The 18,793-nt window shown below is 36.9% G+C and overlaps 1 protein-coding gene across 2 annotated transcripts in view; it reads left to right on the top strand.

The window, feature by feature from the left end:
* Nucleotides 1–14,764, top strand: part of PBRP (plant-specific TFIIB-related protein) — a 36,252-nt gene extending 21,488 nt beyond the window's left edge. The window contains exons 2-5 of one of the 2 annotated variants that reach the window (XM_089786870.1): nucleotides 12,302–12,460; nucleotides 12,760–12,918; nucleotides 13,032–13,587; nucleotides 13,705–14,764. In XM_089786870.1, coding sequence (XP_089642996.1) covers nucleotides 12,302–12,460; nucleotides 12,760–12,918; nucleotides 13,032–13,587; nucleotides 13,705–14,606 — 1,776 coding nt within the window. In that variant the 3' untranslated portion in view covers nucleotides 14,607–14,764. Of the gene's footprint in view, nucleotides 1–12,301; nucleotides 12,461–12,759; nucleotides 12,919–13,031 lie in introns of both variants that reach the window. The other variant, XM_089786869.1, reaches the window with a different exon arrangement.
* The last annotated feature ends 4,029 nt before the right edge of the window (nucleotides 14,765–18,793 follow it).

Here is an 18,793-nt window from a genome sequence, read left to right as displayed (position 1 = left end):
TAAAACTCTGGTTCTAACTATAAAATAAAGCTTTTAAGAAAAGAAAACAAACAACTGTGATCATTTCAATAAATGCAGCCTTTGCCCAGTCATAAAAAGGCGCTCAAAAGATTTAAATTCAGCATTTGAGGCTACCAAAAGTTATTTTAATTCGCCTTATGAAGCTTGAAGGTTTTGAAATTGAAAGGTTTCAAGTCTCTGTACTTATTTACTGATATTTTTGTTGTATATGATATCATTTTCATATTTGGGACAATTTGTGAGTTTATTCTGATTTGCACATACTATATTTGGCATGATAACTACATCCAATTGTTTTGCTTGTTTTTTATATGTTATTATATCATTTATTTATTCTACCTTTGACTTTCTGGTTTCAAATTCTGCCTTTGATTTTCTTGTTTCAAATGAAAATTCTTGTGCTTCTGCTAAACCATTCCAATACCTTAAAATGTATAATGGCTCTAGCCTCACTCTGCCTTTGTTATTTGTAAAAAACACCTAAATTCTTTGCACTTTTGCCACCCATGCTAACACCCTGTAAATTTTATCCTACTATGATACAGATAATGGTTCTACACTCATTGCATGCAGGCCAACCTAGGTTTAAATCTGGTTTTTATGCATGTCAGTGATATATTGTCTAAACTATTAATTTATTACACTTGACATTTGCATGTGCCTCACAAATGGCCTTAGCTGCAGGATTTTAAAATTACTTTAGCAAAATACTAAAACCTCTACCTGTGATCTTGGATTATTACTACTAGTTCTTTCTATATGCAAAAGTAGAACTTGACAGTTGCTTCTTGAATAGAAGTTGGCACAGAGAAGTTAATAGTGACTAGTGTATAAGAGGAGGTGAGTTAATTGAATTAATAATTTAATAGAGCTCAACATTAGATTGGTGCTACTGACTAGAGGTAGTGGTGGCCCTCATATGCTTGTATATTTGATATGTTAAATCTAGGATTTAACAAATACCAATTGGTGAACTAGATTTAACCAATCCCAATGGGTGAGACCACAAATTGGAGGACCCACCTCTGTACACTAGAAAATATTGCCCATCAAGGAACCTCTTGAAACACATTGTTCACGAAGGATCAACTTAATTGACACAACAATGCCCACTATTGAACTTGAACTTGGTACTTATTTCCAAACAACCAATAGGCATACCATCACACCATGTGCTCATGTGTGCCATACCCCTTAGCAGATGTTCCTTTGTGATACTGGCATGGATGTATCAGAACTAGATGGTGGGGGTAACAAGCATGTGTTCGTGAGGGGTTTCATTTGTGGTTGTGCTCTGGTGGGACAAAAGCCTCACCCTTAACAGTTGTGGGCACCATTCATTAATAGTCTAGGCTTTTGGTGTAATGGACAGTTAGCTTGGTATTAGAGCTGAGGTCTTGCTCTCGAGCCTTGTGGAGTGCGCGGCAGGCTTGTAACGGCAGGCTTGTAATGCCTGTAGCTAAACCCCAGTGGACATTCCTTTGTTGCACTAGTGGGCATGTACTGGAACTAGATGATTGGACTAGTAGCCTTTCGTGCATGAGGGGGTTTACCTGTGGTGGTGATTCGGTGGAACAAAAATTTTACTCTTTAACATCAGTGGGTCATTCACCAATAGTCCAAACTTTTGGTGTAGTGGTCTCTTAGCTGCATTGTAATATCCCAGTTAATTATTTTTGGAGTTTTTATACTTTTTTTGGAACAACAAACAATCTGAACATTACAAATAATGATGGAAAATACTTGATCAAACCCTTCTACACTTCAAATACTGGACCTGAACCAAATTTTGATAAATTTAATGGCCGGTACAAAGCCTTGATCACTTCAAGTGTTCATATTAGATTCAAACATAAATTTTAAAACTCTTGTCTGATTTTATTGATTTTTGCAATGCCACAAGCTGGAAATATGTCTAAAACTGAAATCATATTTGAAATTACAAATTTCAACTCACATAGACCTAATTGGAGTGGTATTGTTGACTGATCCTTCTAGGTTAAGAACTACAACTGGTACAGCAGCTGTATGGCTGTGATAGGAGCTTACAATGACCAAATAGACTATTCTAAAATTCCTTGCTGCTGATGTAATGTAAATCAGACCTCATAAAAGTGCCAGATAAGCATGCATGGACTGTTCTAAAAGCTGGTGCCTTTAATTCAGCAAGAAATATCTCAAAAAAATGGTTCGCCCCCTTTTTAAGACAATTTCTGAATTTATGTGCAGCTGGGCTACATCCAAAAAATCACCAAAATTCACCAATGACATCATTTGGTGGGTGGTATGACTGCAACAACTGAAATCCAGTGCTTTAGGCTACCAAAATACATGCCAAGAATCTTAAACGTAATGTATAAACCCTCAAATATATGCTGATAATGAAATAATTAATTTTACGTGCCAAAAACTCGGCAATTTTTGTGTAACAGAATCCAAATCCATCACTTGCTTGTAAAAAACTCTGTAATTTCAGAGTACTGAAATCCAAAGCCATCACAAATCAGCATGAGCACAATTCTTGGATTGAATCACCCAAGATTGGAAACATGGGTTTTTGTCTTTTCTAACCTTGGACAAACCAAGGGTTTTTGTCTTTGGGTGTCCTAGATTGAATGTTGTTTAGATTTGAAAAGTGGATGCAAATGATAACTTCATAGTTTGCAGACTTGGACTTGGAGAGTACTCGGCAAGCCCAAAAATTTTAAGTTGGAAAAACCTTGACATATACTCAACAAAAACTCGGGGAAAGCTCGGCAACTCAGAAAGTACTAAAATTTAATCTCTCTTAAAGAAACATATATTTTTTTGTAGAATACAATCATAAAATGTATTAAATTAGTAATTGACATTTCAATAGAGAAAATTTATAGTTTTATAGCACTAAAATGATGTGAAAAATGCATCTAATCCAATGTTTTCACTGCATCAACATTTTTACCTACGTTTTTTAACATCTATAAATACGTGAGAGTTAAACTTGAGAGTACTTGCCCACAAAAAAATCTTGAGAGTACTCGGCAACTCTGAGAGTACTCGGAGAGTTTGCAAACTACGGATAACTTCAATTATCACAAAAATGAGGAAAAATGCTCCTTTTATATTTGCCTTACATTTATTTTAATTCTATATTCTCTCCAAGCATATAAAATACTTTTGTTATATAAGAATAAATAAGACACTTCCTTTTAATTTATAAAATGAAATAATTTAAGTTACCTCCAAAATAAAAGCGATCAGGTCCAACTTAGAGAAATCTTAACTAATTTAAGCTGCAAAAGGATAAATGACAATGTGGAACAATTTTTATGAACTACTTAAGAACAAAATTTCTTTGCCCAAGAAGACATACATAAAGAGTTGCGATATAAAAATATTACACCTCTTAACTTAGGAAATAAAAAGATTGGGCCCTGACAGCAAGGTGCCATGGTAGTAAACCATGTACGAATAAGTGCAAAATGAAAGGTATCTCCTCATAAGAGATAGAATAGTTCTCCCAAAGAAGAGGGATGAAAAAAGGACTAGTCAAATCCCCTGCGGAACAACTCCTCAAACCTTCAACAAAGTTCACAGATGAACACCTAAGGAGCTAAATATCCCTCTGCAATAACAGACATTACTGGGATTTCTTTAAAAAGGAGTAGTCAAATTTCTTGGCAAACAGCCTCTTGAACCTTCAACAGAATTGACAATGGAAACACACCTACTATTTGTGAAGGAGATAAGTATTCCTTTGCAATAACGACTTCTACTTAACCACTAATGTAAATTTCATTTTTAATGCCTTAAACATTTGATCACTGTAATGTCCCCTTTTGTAAATGCCCTTGTGTTCTATTCTAATTCACATATTCCAAATAGAACAAGAAATAGAATGGAATTAGTAATGTTCACATACCTGGTCAAGATCCTGTAACGTGTTTGAAATGATGAAAACAATATCCACAAATTCAATCTTTCTTATCAAAAGCATAGATCATACCAACTAGGGTTTGGAGCATTAATTTAACTATGAGATATATTTAATATAGTGGAGCTCAGTCATAGGAGAGCTAGAGTAAGGGGCATAATACGTTGCCTTTATCAATCCTCTACTGTAGGCACCAGAGCGGATTCCATCCATCTTGGCCTCATTCTGCCCTTGCCACCCATATGAGGGGGTGTGCCTAATGAGGAATCCATAACTAATCAACCCTCTATCCTAGGTCAAAGAGTGGGTACCATCCCTCTTTGCCTAATGTGACCCTTGCCATCCATATTAGGTGGTGTATCTAGTGAGGAATCCATAGAAGATCAACTCTCTTCCATGGCAACATTTATCTTCCTCCTTATGATTAGAGTCTCTTAACATAGTGGTCAACCAAGGTAATTCTTTCAGGAAATATCAATTGGCCGTCTGGAGCGTCCTTCCCTTCTAAGCCCATGGGTGGGGCACTCCTTGCATCCCCCCTTGCCCTCATGGGATGACTTTTCACCATGATGAGGTGGCCTGCTTACAAGAAGACCTCATAACAGTTTTTCCTCCTTGCATTCCCTTCCTTAGCTACACATGATTGTTTCCTTGGGAGAGTAAATGAATAAATCTAGAATCTGAAAAAATTAGCAATCCACATAAGAAATAATATGTTAAATAATATCTCCCTCATGCATACTAAGCACACATCTCATGCATATCACTGTTGAACAAGAATGATGTTGCCTGCAATAGATAAAAATATGTGATTGACCATTTATGTGCCCGATTATCGATATCTGATGAATTGATGAGCTGTTATGAGTCCTTATGATAATTGGATTGATTCTCTCTCTCTCTCTCAATTCATTATCTTCCTTGATGCTTTCTCCCATTGTAGTCCCCTGGCCCACATATTTCAATATTACCATGAAGAGAGGCTACCTTTGGGGAGTTGCTGCTCCTTCAGAAAGGATTGTGCATCGTCAATCATGTTCCTCATAACCCATTGTTGTAATTACTCTCACCTTTTCTTGGTAGGAATATGGACAGTAGTCAAGTAATTCAGAATTTTCAGTAGTAAATGTTACATCAAAGAGATGAAGATTTGGGAAAAAAGGACTCTAGATCTGACGAAGGAACCTTTCTTGAGTACTTAATTAGGAGCAAGACTTGCAAATGCTATAATAAGAGACTAAGAAAGATTGTGAAAGTGTGAATACCAAAGTTGATGAGGATTCATTGAAAAACACATATGAGCTCGAAGACATATGGATCGGATGAGTCTACATGCATAGAAGATGAAGAAACATTCTAGGAAATGAAGGAAACACCAAAGAAGATCAGCAAGACTTGTGCTAAATATGTCTAAAAGAATCATTAAAATGATTAGATAATTGGAGATAAAAAACGTAGGAGTGCAAACCAGAAGAAGATTTGCAAGAACAAATAAACAAGCGAATCTCTGTTTATTATCGAAGATAGATCCAAAGACTTTTTATTGATGCCAGTAAGAATGAAGGTTGGATAAAAGCAATGGAAGAAGAGTTAAATCAGATTGAGAAAAAGACAGACTTCGGAATTAGTTCCATGATCTGTAAACAAAATTGTGATAGGAACAAAATGGAAATTTAGAAACAAATTGAATGAAGACAGAGAAGTGTTGAGAAACAAAGCGAGATTGGTTTGTAAAGGATATTCCCAAGTTGAAGGGGTTAACTATGAGGAGACATTTGCTCTGGTAGAAAGAATGGATGCAATCAAAATGTTTCTTGCATATGCAGTTTACAAGAACTTCAAAGTGTATCAAATTGATGTTGAATCTGGTTTATTGAATGGAAACCTAGAAGAAGTCCACATAAAACAGCTAGATGGATTTCAGCTACTAGAATATTGAAACATGGTGTGCAGGCTTACAAAGGCACTATATGGTTTTAACCAATCTCGTAGGGTTCAATATGCAAGATTGGACAAGCATATACTCCAGCTAGGCTTTAAGAAAAGTACTACCAATAGTAATCTTTACATCAAATTGAAGGAAAGAATTTTAATAGTTGTATATATACATGATATAATCTTGGGTGGGTGGGGGTGATTGTTGTGAGGTTTTCACACATTGCCTCATTGCAAAAGGGGACTCCCTCCTTTTTTAGTGGCTTAGTTTTGGCTTAGTGGTCATAGATGTTTGTTAGCTTTGGTTTAGCTTGGCATTAATTTGATTCCCTTGGTCTCCCAGGCAGTTGAGAAGTCTTGTCAAGTTTGAGTGAAATTTTGATAAATTTATGAATGAATTTGAAGTGTTGTGATTTCAAAAGTTAGAAATTAAGGGTAAGGTTGTGAAAATTGCTAAAGGATGCCAAAATGTTGTCATGAGTAGGAAATTGACTAATGAAAGTTTGTTTCAAGGGAAGAGTGGAAATTCATGGTCCACTATTTATCTTTACCATTCATTAAATGGAATCCTCATGGTGTGGGTCAGATTTCCACCCTTCAGAAATTTCTAATGCAAAATCAAACCTTCAGGGTAGTGGTCAACTTTCCACTCTAGGAAGAAATGTGCAATGCAAACTGAAAAGAAAATGTGTGTAATGTCCCCTTATTGGTTTTAAGACAATGAAACAATAATTATATCTAATTTTAGTAAATTATGTTCAATTACAAAAATAGGACACTATCCCTATTCATATACTCTTAATTAGAGATCTTCATCTGCGATCATTAGGCTTTTACAATTCTTAATATTATTTTCTTTGGATTCTAAGAAGGAAGTTTGGATGTAATCAGGGTGTTTAGACACCAATCCTCAAGGTATACCCTCAGTTTACAGGTCCAAGTCTGTTTTGCGAAGATTTACGGAATGCTGACCCCCACCCTCTATTGGAAATAACCTATTGGTTGGAATTTTTTTGAGCCTCTCCCTAATTACAACCTAGATTCATTTCTTAAATTCAAAAGAAGTAATAATAAAAATTAACGCTATTATTGTTTATAAAAAAATATTAATATTAAAAGTAACATTACAATAACAATAGAAAATTAATCCTACATATATTCATAATTTGGAAAATTACATTACAATATATATAATCATATATTCATGAGTTCTTAACCTTACCTTGCTATCCTTTAGATTACTGACTGATGTGGACAATTACACTTTAATTGGATAGTACAAGCAGCTTGTACCAAATCTGCGTAACTTTATGTAGGAATAACCTTTTTGTCTTTTAGTGGTTCGGATGTTACTTTTCCTTCCACCTTTTTAAATTGGTATGAATTGAATTTTTATTATATATGTTATGCCCCCATATCTTCATCTCGACGCTATATTTATAGTGCACATGTCAACGTGATTTTGTGTGTTGCTTACCATCTGACATGATCGATCATCAACTTTAGTTTTGAAGTTTTGTTTTAGTATAGTTAGGAATATCTATATTAGTGCAGTTAGGAATTATTAGTGTAAAGTTCATTTGATATAATAAATAATGATTTTTTTAATGTCTTTTTATGATTAGTTCATTTGTTTAGAGGTGATTATTAATTCTTATTATTGAACTTCATTTATTGATAAATATTAATTTTACTTGGTAATTTGACTAGTTAATTGATGTCTATATATTGGATGATTGATAGATTTTTTTAGTAATTATTAATCTAATAATTAATTATTCATTCTATTGATATATATTTCTTTTCAATCAATCATTTAAATAATTTAGTAAATTCTTATTACAACTAGGGTCATCACAATGTGGAGTGAAAATTCATTATGAATCACAGCACCCCACCGTACAGAATGATGAACCTTTATGGTTGTGGTTGATTTTCTACTATTTGACAAGTTGGAAATTGTAAGCTTCATGGTACCCTTAGAATTTCCAATTTTGGAGTCTGAATGTTGGTGAAAGATGAAAGGAAAATCACAAATGGTTAGGGTCATCTTCCACTCTATGAATTTAGAAAAACTGAAGCTTCATCCTCTTGGTCAATTTTCCCCTCTCGAGGAAAGTTTGTAAGTGGATAAAATGAAGAGTGGAATTTCATGATGAACCTCAAATCCTCACTCTAAGAAATGTTAAGCTTTTATGGTCATTGTTGATTTTTCACTCCCAAGGTAAATCTACAAGGCAAGATCAAAATGAAGAGCGGAAATTCATGGTGAACCATGAACCTCCACCCTTCGGAAGATCAAGAATTCACGATGTGGGTCAATTTTGTACCCTTTGGCAATAATGAATGTTGAATTGCTTTCATGGTAAGGTTCAATTTTCCAGTCCAAGGAAAAATTACAAGGTAATATGAAAACATAGAGTGGGAATTCATGGTGAACTACAGAGCTCCACCATACGAAACAGCAAGCCTTCATGGCAGGGGTTGATTTCCCACGCCAAGGGAAAATTTATAAAGCAAAATGAGAATCAAGAGTTGAAATTCTTAGTGCACCGTGAACCCACATCCTTCATGAAATCAAGCCTCTCCTTGATGAAAAAAAGCAATATCAATTAAAAAATGAATGAAGGACGATGCAATTTGAAAATTCACGAAGGTCGATTCAATTGAAAAATTCACAGAAGACGTTGCAATTCTAAAAAATCATGAAAAATGATGCAAGGGAAAATTTCATGAAGTTGATCCAATTAAGGTAGAAATCTGAATTGAATGGGAGATTGGGCCAGCTTGGAGAGTGGGGAAATTGCAAGTAAAATTGTCAAAATTTACTGAGAGTTCGGCCTTGTAAACCCAGCTGATATTGCCTTTGGCAAAATGTCCACAAAAAAAGGTCAGAGGTAGGCATTTCGATAGCAATTCAAGCACATGGCAGATCAAATATGAGCATAAGGAAAAAATTGGAAATTAAGGGACACATTTTAGGATAAGTACCCGTGAATGTCAAACATCTTCAGGAGGAATGAACAAATCTGATCCATATTAATGCAAATTTGGTGACAAAATCAGAGGCAAAACACAGTAATCTGACTTAGAGGAGGTGCAGAAGAGGCAGATATGGGCAGTTTTTTTAGAAAATCAGAAGGATCTTGACACATACAGTTTCATTGCAAGGTTGGAATCAGAGCCCAAGAGGTAAAATCAGAAACTTGCTAATTTAATTACAGTCTATGGTGTCAAAAAGATAATGATTTTTCTTTGAATGCATACAATGATGCTGATTGGCCTGGTTGTGTGGATGACGTAAGAAGTATCAAAGTTGGGGCTGTCTTTTTGAGAAGCATATTGATCTCATGGGATACTCTTCATTTCAGCGCCACCCTTTTTAAAGAAAGTGAGCAACATCATTTATGTTGATACAATTGTAGGGCTCCCTACCCATTCTATCTTCCATGACATACAACTTTAAACTATGTCAAAGGCAATGCTTATAATATTTTTTTTCATACTCATGCATTTATATATTGACTATAAATCTTGATGATGACATCACAATACTTAATGTGTGGTAAAAGGTGTCATGATCAATTTGGCGGGATTGCTTGGTTCTCATGTTGGAAACCAAGGTTCAATTTTCCTCAACGACATCTAGTGCAGGAAGGGTGTGTTGGAGTAATATTTTTGTCTCCAGTGTTAGTGTGTATAGGCCCACAAGTGTTGATGGAGGAAAGCAAGAAGGAACAAGGATTAGCTACCCTGCAGGAGCAGATAGGAGGAGTTCAGGCTGGTCGGATAGAGGAAGAGGAGACAAGAAGATGAATTATTCAAGCCATAAGACTGCCACAGTGGGAGTTTGAAATGTAACTGCCGTGGCATTTGCCACTAGTAGAAGTATCATTACAAAATGAATTGTATGGGATGTGGGTCTTGTGGACACCCTCATAATTCAAGGATGCTGGTCCAATTGAAGCCCCCTGTAAATCTAAAATCAAGTAGAGATTACATAATACACAGTGTAACTGTAACACAGGGACCCCCCCCCGCCCAGAAACTTCCCCCATCCCCTAGACAGGGACTTGGCATTCCCCACCGCCTTCTCTCCACCAAAACAATACAGGGATGGGCAGACGTCCAGGGGACATGTGCACGTCCCCAGTCCAGATGAGACTGCAGCAGCTAGAGATGTAGGGTTGGTTGGTGTTCCTTTGGGGGATCTTGAACTTGAGGAGTCCAGTAGTTCTAGTGATGAGGAATGATTACTTTCACTGCATTAGACATGATTTTGTACTTGTTTTGATATCATGCTACTCATTGCAATCATCTTTATGATATTTTTGATATAATATAAATCAGAATTTTCTAGTTCCCAATTAATTTGAAGTTTTAATTGTAATTTGGTAATTTGAAATTCGATGTTCAAAACGAAAACTTCAATGTTCAAGTATACTGCATTCTGTATTGTGTATGTTGCAATTTTGCTATGTTCAAGTATTTGGTATCATTAGTTCTTATACTGCCATACATCATTTTATAACTAGCATTTTAAGTACTATATGTATAGTATTTTACAGCACACCATGCCCCCTCGCCCCCCCAACCCCCGGCCGTTGTCCCCAAATCTTTAGCCCCCTGTCCCAACAGTACCTGTGTTACATTGATAATATCTTTCCCTCAGTACCTGTGTTACATTGATAATATGTTTCCCAAAATGTAATGCTCCATTGTGCCGAGATATTTTTGAAGAGTGTCTTAAGTAAATATTTCGATAAAGATATTGATGTATGCCTGCAATCAAATAGCAATCATGTCACATATGGAAATTCACTGATGTAAGACCATTGAACATGTCATATTCCTGATAGAAATCTGCTCTAATGGCTGGACTCTTTTCAATGCCGAGAATCTGAAAAATGGCTCAGAATAAAATCTGGGTTTGATACCTTGATACCTTGAATCTATTTGTAATGGGAAATAAAGTAAAATATCTTGTGTGTAAAATCTGGATTCTGAACTGAATAAACATTACCGTGAAAAAGTTAAAACCTGGAGCATTAAAACTGAATTGAGAAGATGAAGTCTAATTTGTTTTGCTTGTTTTAGTCATCTTCGAACTGAATGCAGAGTTTTAGAAAAATGGCCTCAACTTTGCAAATAGAAAAATAGAACAAGGTAATAATGAAAACCACACTGTAGAACTTCATATAAAATGGAACCTCATAGGTTCATATAGCAGAAGGAAACTTTCCTAGTATGAATGCATGCTGACTGAAACCTGTAGTCAACCAAGCATCCTCACAGGCCACCTGCAATAGCACTTAAAAAATAGATCCTCTACCCTGGTACTGTCTATGAACATTCTTTCTTTTGGTTCCCCTTTAAAGATGGATGTCCTTTGCATGTGGAATAGTTGTAACTTGTTTTCCTTTGTAATTTGTCTTAAGGGCCACTCTTGATTACTTTACACCTTGTTAAATAACAAAGAAAAAGTCTTCACTTTATTAGCTTCCTGAACTTTATTGCTGTAAGCTCTATTAATTAAAAGACCAGTGAATAACATACAATGACTGCCAAGCTTACAGTGGCACTTCAATACAAACTGGGACTCTTGGCTTTTCTCCACATTAGTTTAATTTGTCCTTTGCATGTGGATTAGTTGTAATTTGTTTTCCATTGTAATTTGTCTTAAGGGCCGACTCTTGATTAGTTTACACCACCTTAAATAACAAAGAAAAAGTCTTCACTTTATTAGCTTCCTTAACTTATTGCTGTAAGTTCTATTAATTAAAAGACCAGTGAATAACATACAATGACTGCCAAGCTTACACTGGCACTTCAATACAAACTGGGACTCTTGGCTTTTCTCTACATTACTTTAAGCATTCATGACACTTATTTTCAAATAGATTACTGATTCTATCTGTGAAATGATTAGCTGCCTCATTCTGTTCCACAAAAAGAACAATAAATGTCACCTACCATCCAAGCCAGAGTTGATAAGTGGGAGAATGAAATAATAATTCAAAAGATAACTCAGGAAGGCAAGATCTCTTAATTAGCAACTTATGAAGTTAATCTGCTCAGCATATCACCAAATCCAACTTATAATGCACATTCTAGTCTGAAGCATTGTTAATTTAAAAAACAATAATAGACTCAGCAGACTAAAATTTTAAATACCCAAGGATCTTCATTATAAGTTCGTGGAGCCCATAGAAACCACTTATAATTGCATTTGAAAAAATGTCTTAAAACAGATTGATTGCCCAAGTGATGATTGCGAACTCATTCACTCATTATTCCTTCTATATTAATGACAAGGGGATATTACTTGTAATTGGACCTGACAGGTTACCGAATTATGATGCAGTTTTAAACACAACCTGCATGGTAATCTCTGGGCAAACCAGCTGACTAGGTCTTGTGTATGTGTCACAGGAAATTTCAGCCGCAGCTAATGTTCAACAGAAGGAAATTGGGAAATATCTTAAAATATTAGGTGATGCTCTAAAGTTGAGTCAGCCCATCAATAGCAATTCAATCTCTGTTCACATGCCAAGATTTTGTACTTTGCTTCAGTTGAGCAAAACAACTCAGGTATGTTTATTGGAAAACCTAAAATCTGATAGATGCCGTGCTTTATAAAGTTCTATTTATGACCGTCTTAACTTCAAACAAAGTTTGTTTATCGAGTAAATACTATATTCTGTTTGTTTGTATCCACATGACATTTTTTTCAGTAGTCAAGTAGCCTTGTCCCATCATCTGTGCTATTTGATTTGATCTACATATTTTATACAATTTAGATATGCTTGAAATTTACTTCCAATATTCTAGATTTGACCTATCACCTCTGCTATGTAATCTAATTTCAGACTTAAATGTGAAACTTCCAGGACCTGGCAACTCACATAGGAGAAGTAGTTATCAACAAATGCTTCTGTACTCGCAGGAATCCAATTAGTATATCTGCAGCTGCTATCTATCTGGCTTGTCAACTGGAAGACAAACGGAAAACACAAGCTGAAATTTGCAAAGCAACTGGGCTTACTGAGGTATGGTGGTAAACTGTAGAATTATAATTTATATATATTTTTGTTTTGTTGTCTTTAAAATTTCCACTGTTGATATGCTTTCATGGTTACACATTTGTAATTGAACCCATTAGGTAACTTTGCGTAAAGTCTATAAAGAGTTGCTTGAAAATTGGGATGATTTACTGCCAAAGAATTACACTCCAGCCGTTCCTCCTGAGAAGGCATTTCCGATGACAGCAGCAGCATTGGGCCGTGCCTCTGTGGCAAGAGCTGATATTAATGGCGGAGTGTTAAATGTGACCTCTGCTTTAGACTCTTCTATGACTGTGACTTCAGGTTTGTCTGGTCCTACTGTTGTCCCAGAGTGCACCCAGGGCATTGGATCAGGATCTTGTAATCCATCAGGTTTGCAGTCGTTTGGCCAGAACTCAGGTTCTCACACATCAGAATATGTCACTACCACCAACTTTAGGGCTTCCACACCATCCTCAGAGGGAAAGGGTACAGGGCAGATGCTTGTATTGCAGACTGTTGCTAAAGAGGAGAATATGGATTCTGAAAAAAGATTGGGTAAAAACCCAGAAGATTTAGATAAGGACTATATGCAAGATACAGAAAACAGAATAGAACATGTTGATCCAGGGTTGAACTCAGGCAGTTTAAATTTTATGAGCCAGTTTTCCACAGGTATGACTAATTTTAGACCTTCCTTTTTACCTTTTGGAGATCCTAGGATGTATTCTGAAATGAGTTCATCAATTTGGCAACCTCAACTACTGTATGGTGTTCCTGCATTTAGAACAGCAGAAGACAAAGGAGGGAATTCAAGCAGTAGGAAAAATGAAGAGCCTTTGCATTCAACGACCAAAGGATATTCATTTGTATTGCCTAATTTAGGAGAGATGAATAACCATACATTTTCTTGTTCCCCTCAACCCGATTTTCCTTGGGCTGTCACAAATGCTACACATAAGTCATCTGAAGGTGATCAGAAAAATGACATTCAGAGGGACAGGGAGAAGGTAAACAGCAAGGAAGCGAGTTGTGAAAGAGAAGGCAGTGGAGCTGGAAATCAGGTATTGCCACAATTTTTGAGAGGAAATCCAGCAGCTCTGTTTAATACATTTGGGTCAGTTGCTTCTGGTACTGGTTCAACAGCTACTCCAAGTTTCCCCTCTAATATTTTCTCTTATCCGAATCAGCTGGGTTCAGGTTTACATGGTATGTTAACACCTCAAATACTCTCAAACTATGGAGCATTCTGCCACAGTATTGCTCCATCTACAGAGATGCACGTTAGCCATGATAAAGGAAACCTTTCTCTATGGGGTGACAAACTTTCCCATGGAACAACCCCCACCAGTTCAGTTGGGGAGGCTTTAAGTAGGTTAGCTTCTACTAATATAGGTACTGGCATGTCCATGGTTCAGTCAAAAGGGAGTCAGCCGAGCCCTTCTCATTCTGTCTGGTTACAGCCTCCCCAACAATTATCGTTTTCAACTGTAAATGGAGGAAATCATGCTTATGGTAGTGCTGGCGATGGGCATATTACTCTTAAAAGAGATGTTCTTGAAGGAAATGTAATATCAAATATTGGACGTCCACAGGGTTCAGGGGAAGGGACAAACCTTAATTGGCCTTCCAATGAAGGGAAGAGTATTACTGGACTAAATCTGTCCTTTGGTCCAGACCATACTGCAGGATAAACTCCTTCTACTTGAGCAAGAATATATGATCAGTATCCCTGTGGCAGAGGTTCCTGTTGTTTCATAATGATTAGCCATTCAGAAGCTTCTTAACAAGATTGTATCCTGTACAAATCAAGAATACTCGTATATATAGACTTGTGCTTTTTCAGGTTCCACGACTCAAGTTTGGCCAATTATTTGCATGTAAATTTAATTTTACATTATTTTTCTCTTTCAAATTGTTACAATTCTTTTCCTAGGAATTTATTCTTAACTGCACCATACATAGTTAAGTTCTCCCATGGACTGCATGAATCTGATTATGTGTACCATTAAAGATATGCTGCATGAATCTGATTATGTGTATCATTAAAGGTACGCTTCTTGTTTTTTGTGTAAGACGGGGATGGAGCTTTGTGAACTTTAGTTCTCAAATGTGCTTTTTACCAGTTGGACTATAATCTCTTCTCAATCAGTGTTGCACACAATGAGAATACACCTTAAAGCAGCCATGCACGATTAGGGAAAATTAGAAAAAAACAGAAAGTTTGGAAAATTAGGAAAGTTCTGGAAAATTAGGAAACATAAGCATGCCATTATTCACAATGGAAATACAAAAAGTCAAAACATGATGTGATGATTGCTGGGGGTTGCCAGAGTTGCTATATATGCTCAGTATAGTAGAACCTAAGAAAAGTCATTGTGTTTGATCAAGTACTGACCAAGGGGAGAACAGTGAATGGAGGATTTGTTAGAATTTTAGAATTATATCTAATTGTTTGAGCCTTCCTGACGTCACCCTAACCTGTCAGCAGCTCTCCAGCAGTTTGCCTTATCTGGTCGGTATTTGCCAGCAACAGTCAGCAGCTCTCCAGAAGCTTCCTTCAGCCACTCAGATTTCTTATCTGATCTTTGCATAACGATTAAGTTTCAAAGCTGCTCTATTACTTGGTGATTAAGTTTCCAAGCAGCAACACGCAATTATAAATACTTCTAATTTGAAAAAAACGGTGCATGAGAAGTACAACAACGTGTGTGGGTTCTTGAGTCTGTATTTGCAGCAGCAAATAGAATGTTTTGTACTCTGTTTGAGCAGAGAATTTACAACATTAGTTTCTTGTTTGTATTGCACTATTGAGCAAGTGATTGCTCGAGGTAAAGATAGATTGTATGCAGCCTGTATTGCTGCAAGTTTTATTTGTAAACAACAGTCATAGTTGTTAGTTGTAGAAGTTCATTTTCAGATTTCTTTTTCTACTAGTTTGTTTTAGATTTGAATATAAAGCAAGAAGATAACTTGCATATTTCCAGCTGTATAATTTTATTGTCTCTATTAAATTTTGTTTCCGCTGCGTGGTTGAACAACAGTGTTTGCAATCTTTGTGTGTTGACACTCCGCTCTGTTATTGGGGAATATATATTTATGATTTTAGGAGCATAACTTTTAGGCCTAGTTACCAGATTCATACTCTGGAGGCCGGATCCAGAGTCGTCCAGTTTTTTTATCTTTATTTATAAAATATAAGTTTTTTATTTTTATTATTTTCTTTGTAATTGTAATGACTTTGATTCATAGATTCATAGTATGAAATGATTTAGAATCACAGGTTCCTACTACGAAATCATTTCATTTTAGAATGATTTAGAATCACGTGCCCAAATTGGATTTGTATCCCAAATCAGCAACTAAGCTTTTAAGTTTTGATATTGTTCTTGTGCTTCTATAATCTCCACATTGGTATTAGAGATTTTTGACCCTCAATACTAGTGAGTTTGGGCACTTGTATTTGTTGGGTATTGAAGTTTTTGTGCGGGAGACGTGGCTGGAGATGAAAGAAAAGTCTGGTAGCAACTGTAGTTCTTAAATGGATGACACTATAATGTTTGGGCTAGAAAAATGATCTTGTGAAAATGGTTTCACAGATACAATTGACCCTGTTCAGTTCGCTGCTCTTGCAAATAAGCAAAAGAAGTTGAGAGAGTCATCGAGGAAAGATGCAAAGGCATTGAGCTTGATTGGAGCAGACTTGACATAGGCTTTATTTCCAGGGATAACAGCAACTAACTATTCCAAAGAAGCTTGGGATATTCTTGAAACTACTTTCAAAGGGACTGATAAAGTCCGTGTTGTTAAGTTATAAATGATTCGAAGAGAATTAGAGTCTCTTTTCATCAAGGGTAATAAGTTTGTTTCAGAATTCAACTTTAGATTTTCAAGTTTGATAAATCAGTTGAGAACTAATGGAGAAGATATAGAAGATCATAGAATAGTGGAGAAAATCTTGAGGAGTCTATCTTAGAGATTTGATATGCTTGTGCCATTTAAGAGGCAAAAGACTTGTCTAATTTGACTACAGATGAGTTGATGGGCTCTTTCCATACCCATGAACATCGCCTTAATAGGTCTGCAACTTCTTCCCAAAGAGCAAGCTTTCAAAGCTCAAGCCAATGCAAGAGGTAGGGGAGAGGAAGAACTAACTTTGGATGTGGTTCAAGAGGTAGAGGTCACGGTAGCTCCTTGCAAAGAAATGCTAGAGGAGAAAGCTTAGCACGAGCAGTTGGCCATGAGTGAGCAAGCACCTCTTAGAGTAACTCCAGAGGAGGAAGAAAGAAAAAACAACTTCAATAAGAGCAATGTTGAATGTTATTATTGTCATAAGTTGAGCATTATGCAAGTGAATGCTAAAACAAAGTGATCAGTCAAAACAAAGTGCTAATGTGGCTGATGTGAATGTGGGGGAAGGAAATAACTCCACAACCATCATCATGAATAATATTGGTGAAGTAGGCAGCCTTGAAGTTTGGTATTTGGATAGTGTCTGTAGTAACCACATGAGTGGCAATGAAAGTTTGTTTTCTTTCATTGATAAGAATTACAAGTCTAAAATTAAGATGGGGAACAATGAAACTATTTCAATTGTGGGCAAAGGATTTGTTATGATCCACACCAAGTAAGGTGAAAAGGAGATACAAAATGTTTATTTTGCCCCTGGTATGAAGCACAATTTGATGTGCTGTAAAACTTATTCAGAATGGATACAGAGTGCTTTTGGGAAATGACAGTTGTGTCATTTATGTAAAGATGGGAGTAAGAAAGTTGTTGCATTAGTTCAAATGAAAAAGTATCGAATGTTTCCATTGAAGGTCGAGGCATTCTTCTTTGGCCTCGGTTACATCATCATCCTGGGATACTTCAATGCATGGACTAGAGATCTTCAGACCCCTCTCCATGACCGTTCCTCGAACTTGACTTGTACTCGGGAAACTAATCCAGCCACCATTGGTCTTCAGAGACACTCTTAGGACTTGCTTGGGCCTCTCTCATGCTATGGCCGCCATCTCCTCCAGCCTTGTGAGTAGACTGATTTGCTGATCCTAAATGGCCTCTCTTGCTTCTCGGACTTTGAGCTCTTCACCTACTGGCCTCATTGTGGGGGTGCGAGTGTGGTCAACTATGCTCTTGCATCGGCTTCCCTGGTCCCCTTGATCAACAGTTTCAATGTCACCCGCCTCCCTTTGGCCGACCACTCTGTCCATAGTCTCCTGGTCCACTTCGCCCTTGCCTCCACTACCCCCCTTCACCCCCAATCCTTATCCTTAGGCTCCTGTACCATTTTTTGCTTCTTGGATTGCAATTGCTACCTCTTAACCTTTCGCCTCATACGGCTTCTCCCCTTCAACCACTTGTCGGTTATCTCCCATGCTCCTCTTTTCGATCTCATTGCCTTTTCTTTATGGGAGTTTTCCCTCCTCTCCATCCCCCATCACACTTCCTCCCACCATAGCCCAGCTAGCTGAAAATCTTGCCCCATGAATTAGTGGTTCGATGAGGACTGCAAATCTTTCCATCGCTCCTTGCGTGGTTTCTTTGCGACTCACTCCCCCTCTTACACCTAGTTGCGTTCTTCTTACCACCACCTTCTTCACTTTAGGAAATGTGTTTTTGTGGCCTTGTAGTGCAGATCTCTTTGCGACACTCTCGCTCATGACCCAAAAATCTTCTGGCACACCTTGTTCCCTTACCACCCTTCATCGCCTTTTGCCCTCGATTGGCACTCATTGGTTTCCCATACCTCCACCCTCTATGATATCCCTGGCCAACTACCCACTCACCCTCTCGTCTCCTCACACTGCCATCTTTTCACCTCCATCGTTGGTGAGGCCATTAGACTCATGAGATGCATTAGGGTTGTTGATGAGGAAGG

Source organism: Cupressus sempervirens, chromosome 6 (assembly GCF_028749045.1).
Source record: "Cupressus sempervirens isolate cs-2001-9-10 chromosome 6, ASM2874904v1, whole genome shotgun sequence".
Lineage (NCBI taxonomy): Eukaryota > Viridiplantae > Streptophyta > Pinopsida > Cupressales > Cupressaceae > Cupressus > Cupressus sempervirens.
Note: the sequence above shows the minus strand (reverse complement) of the source record. Positions and strands in the feature narration are given on the sequence as shown.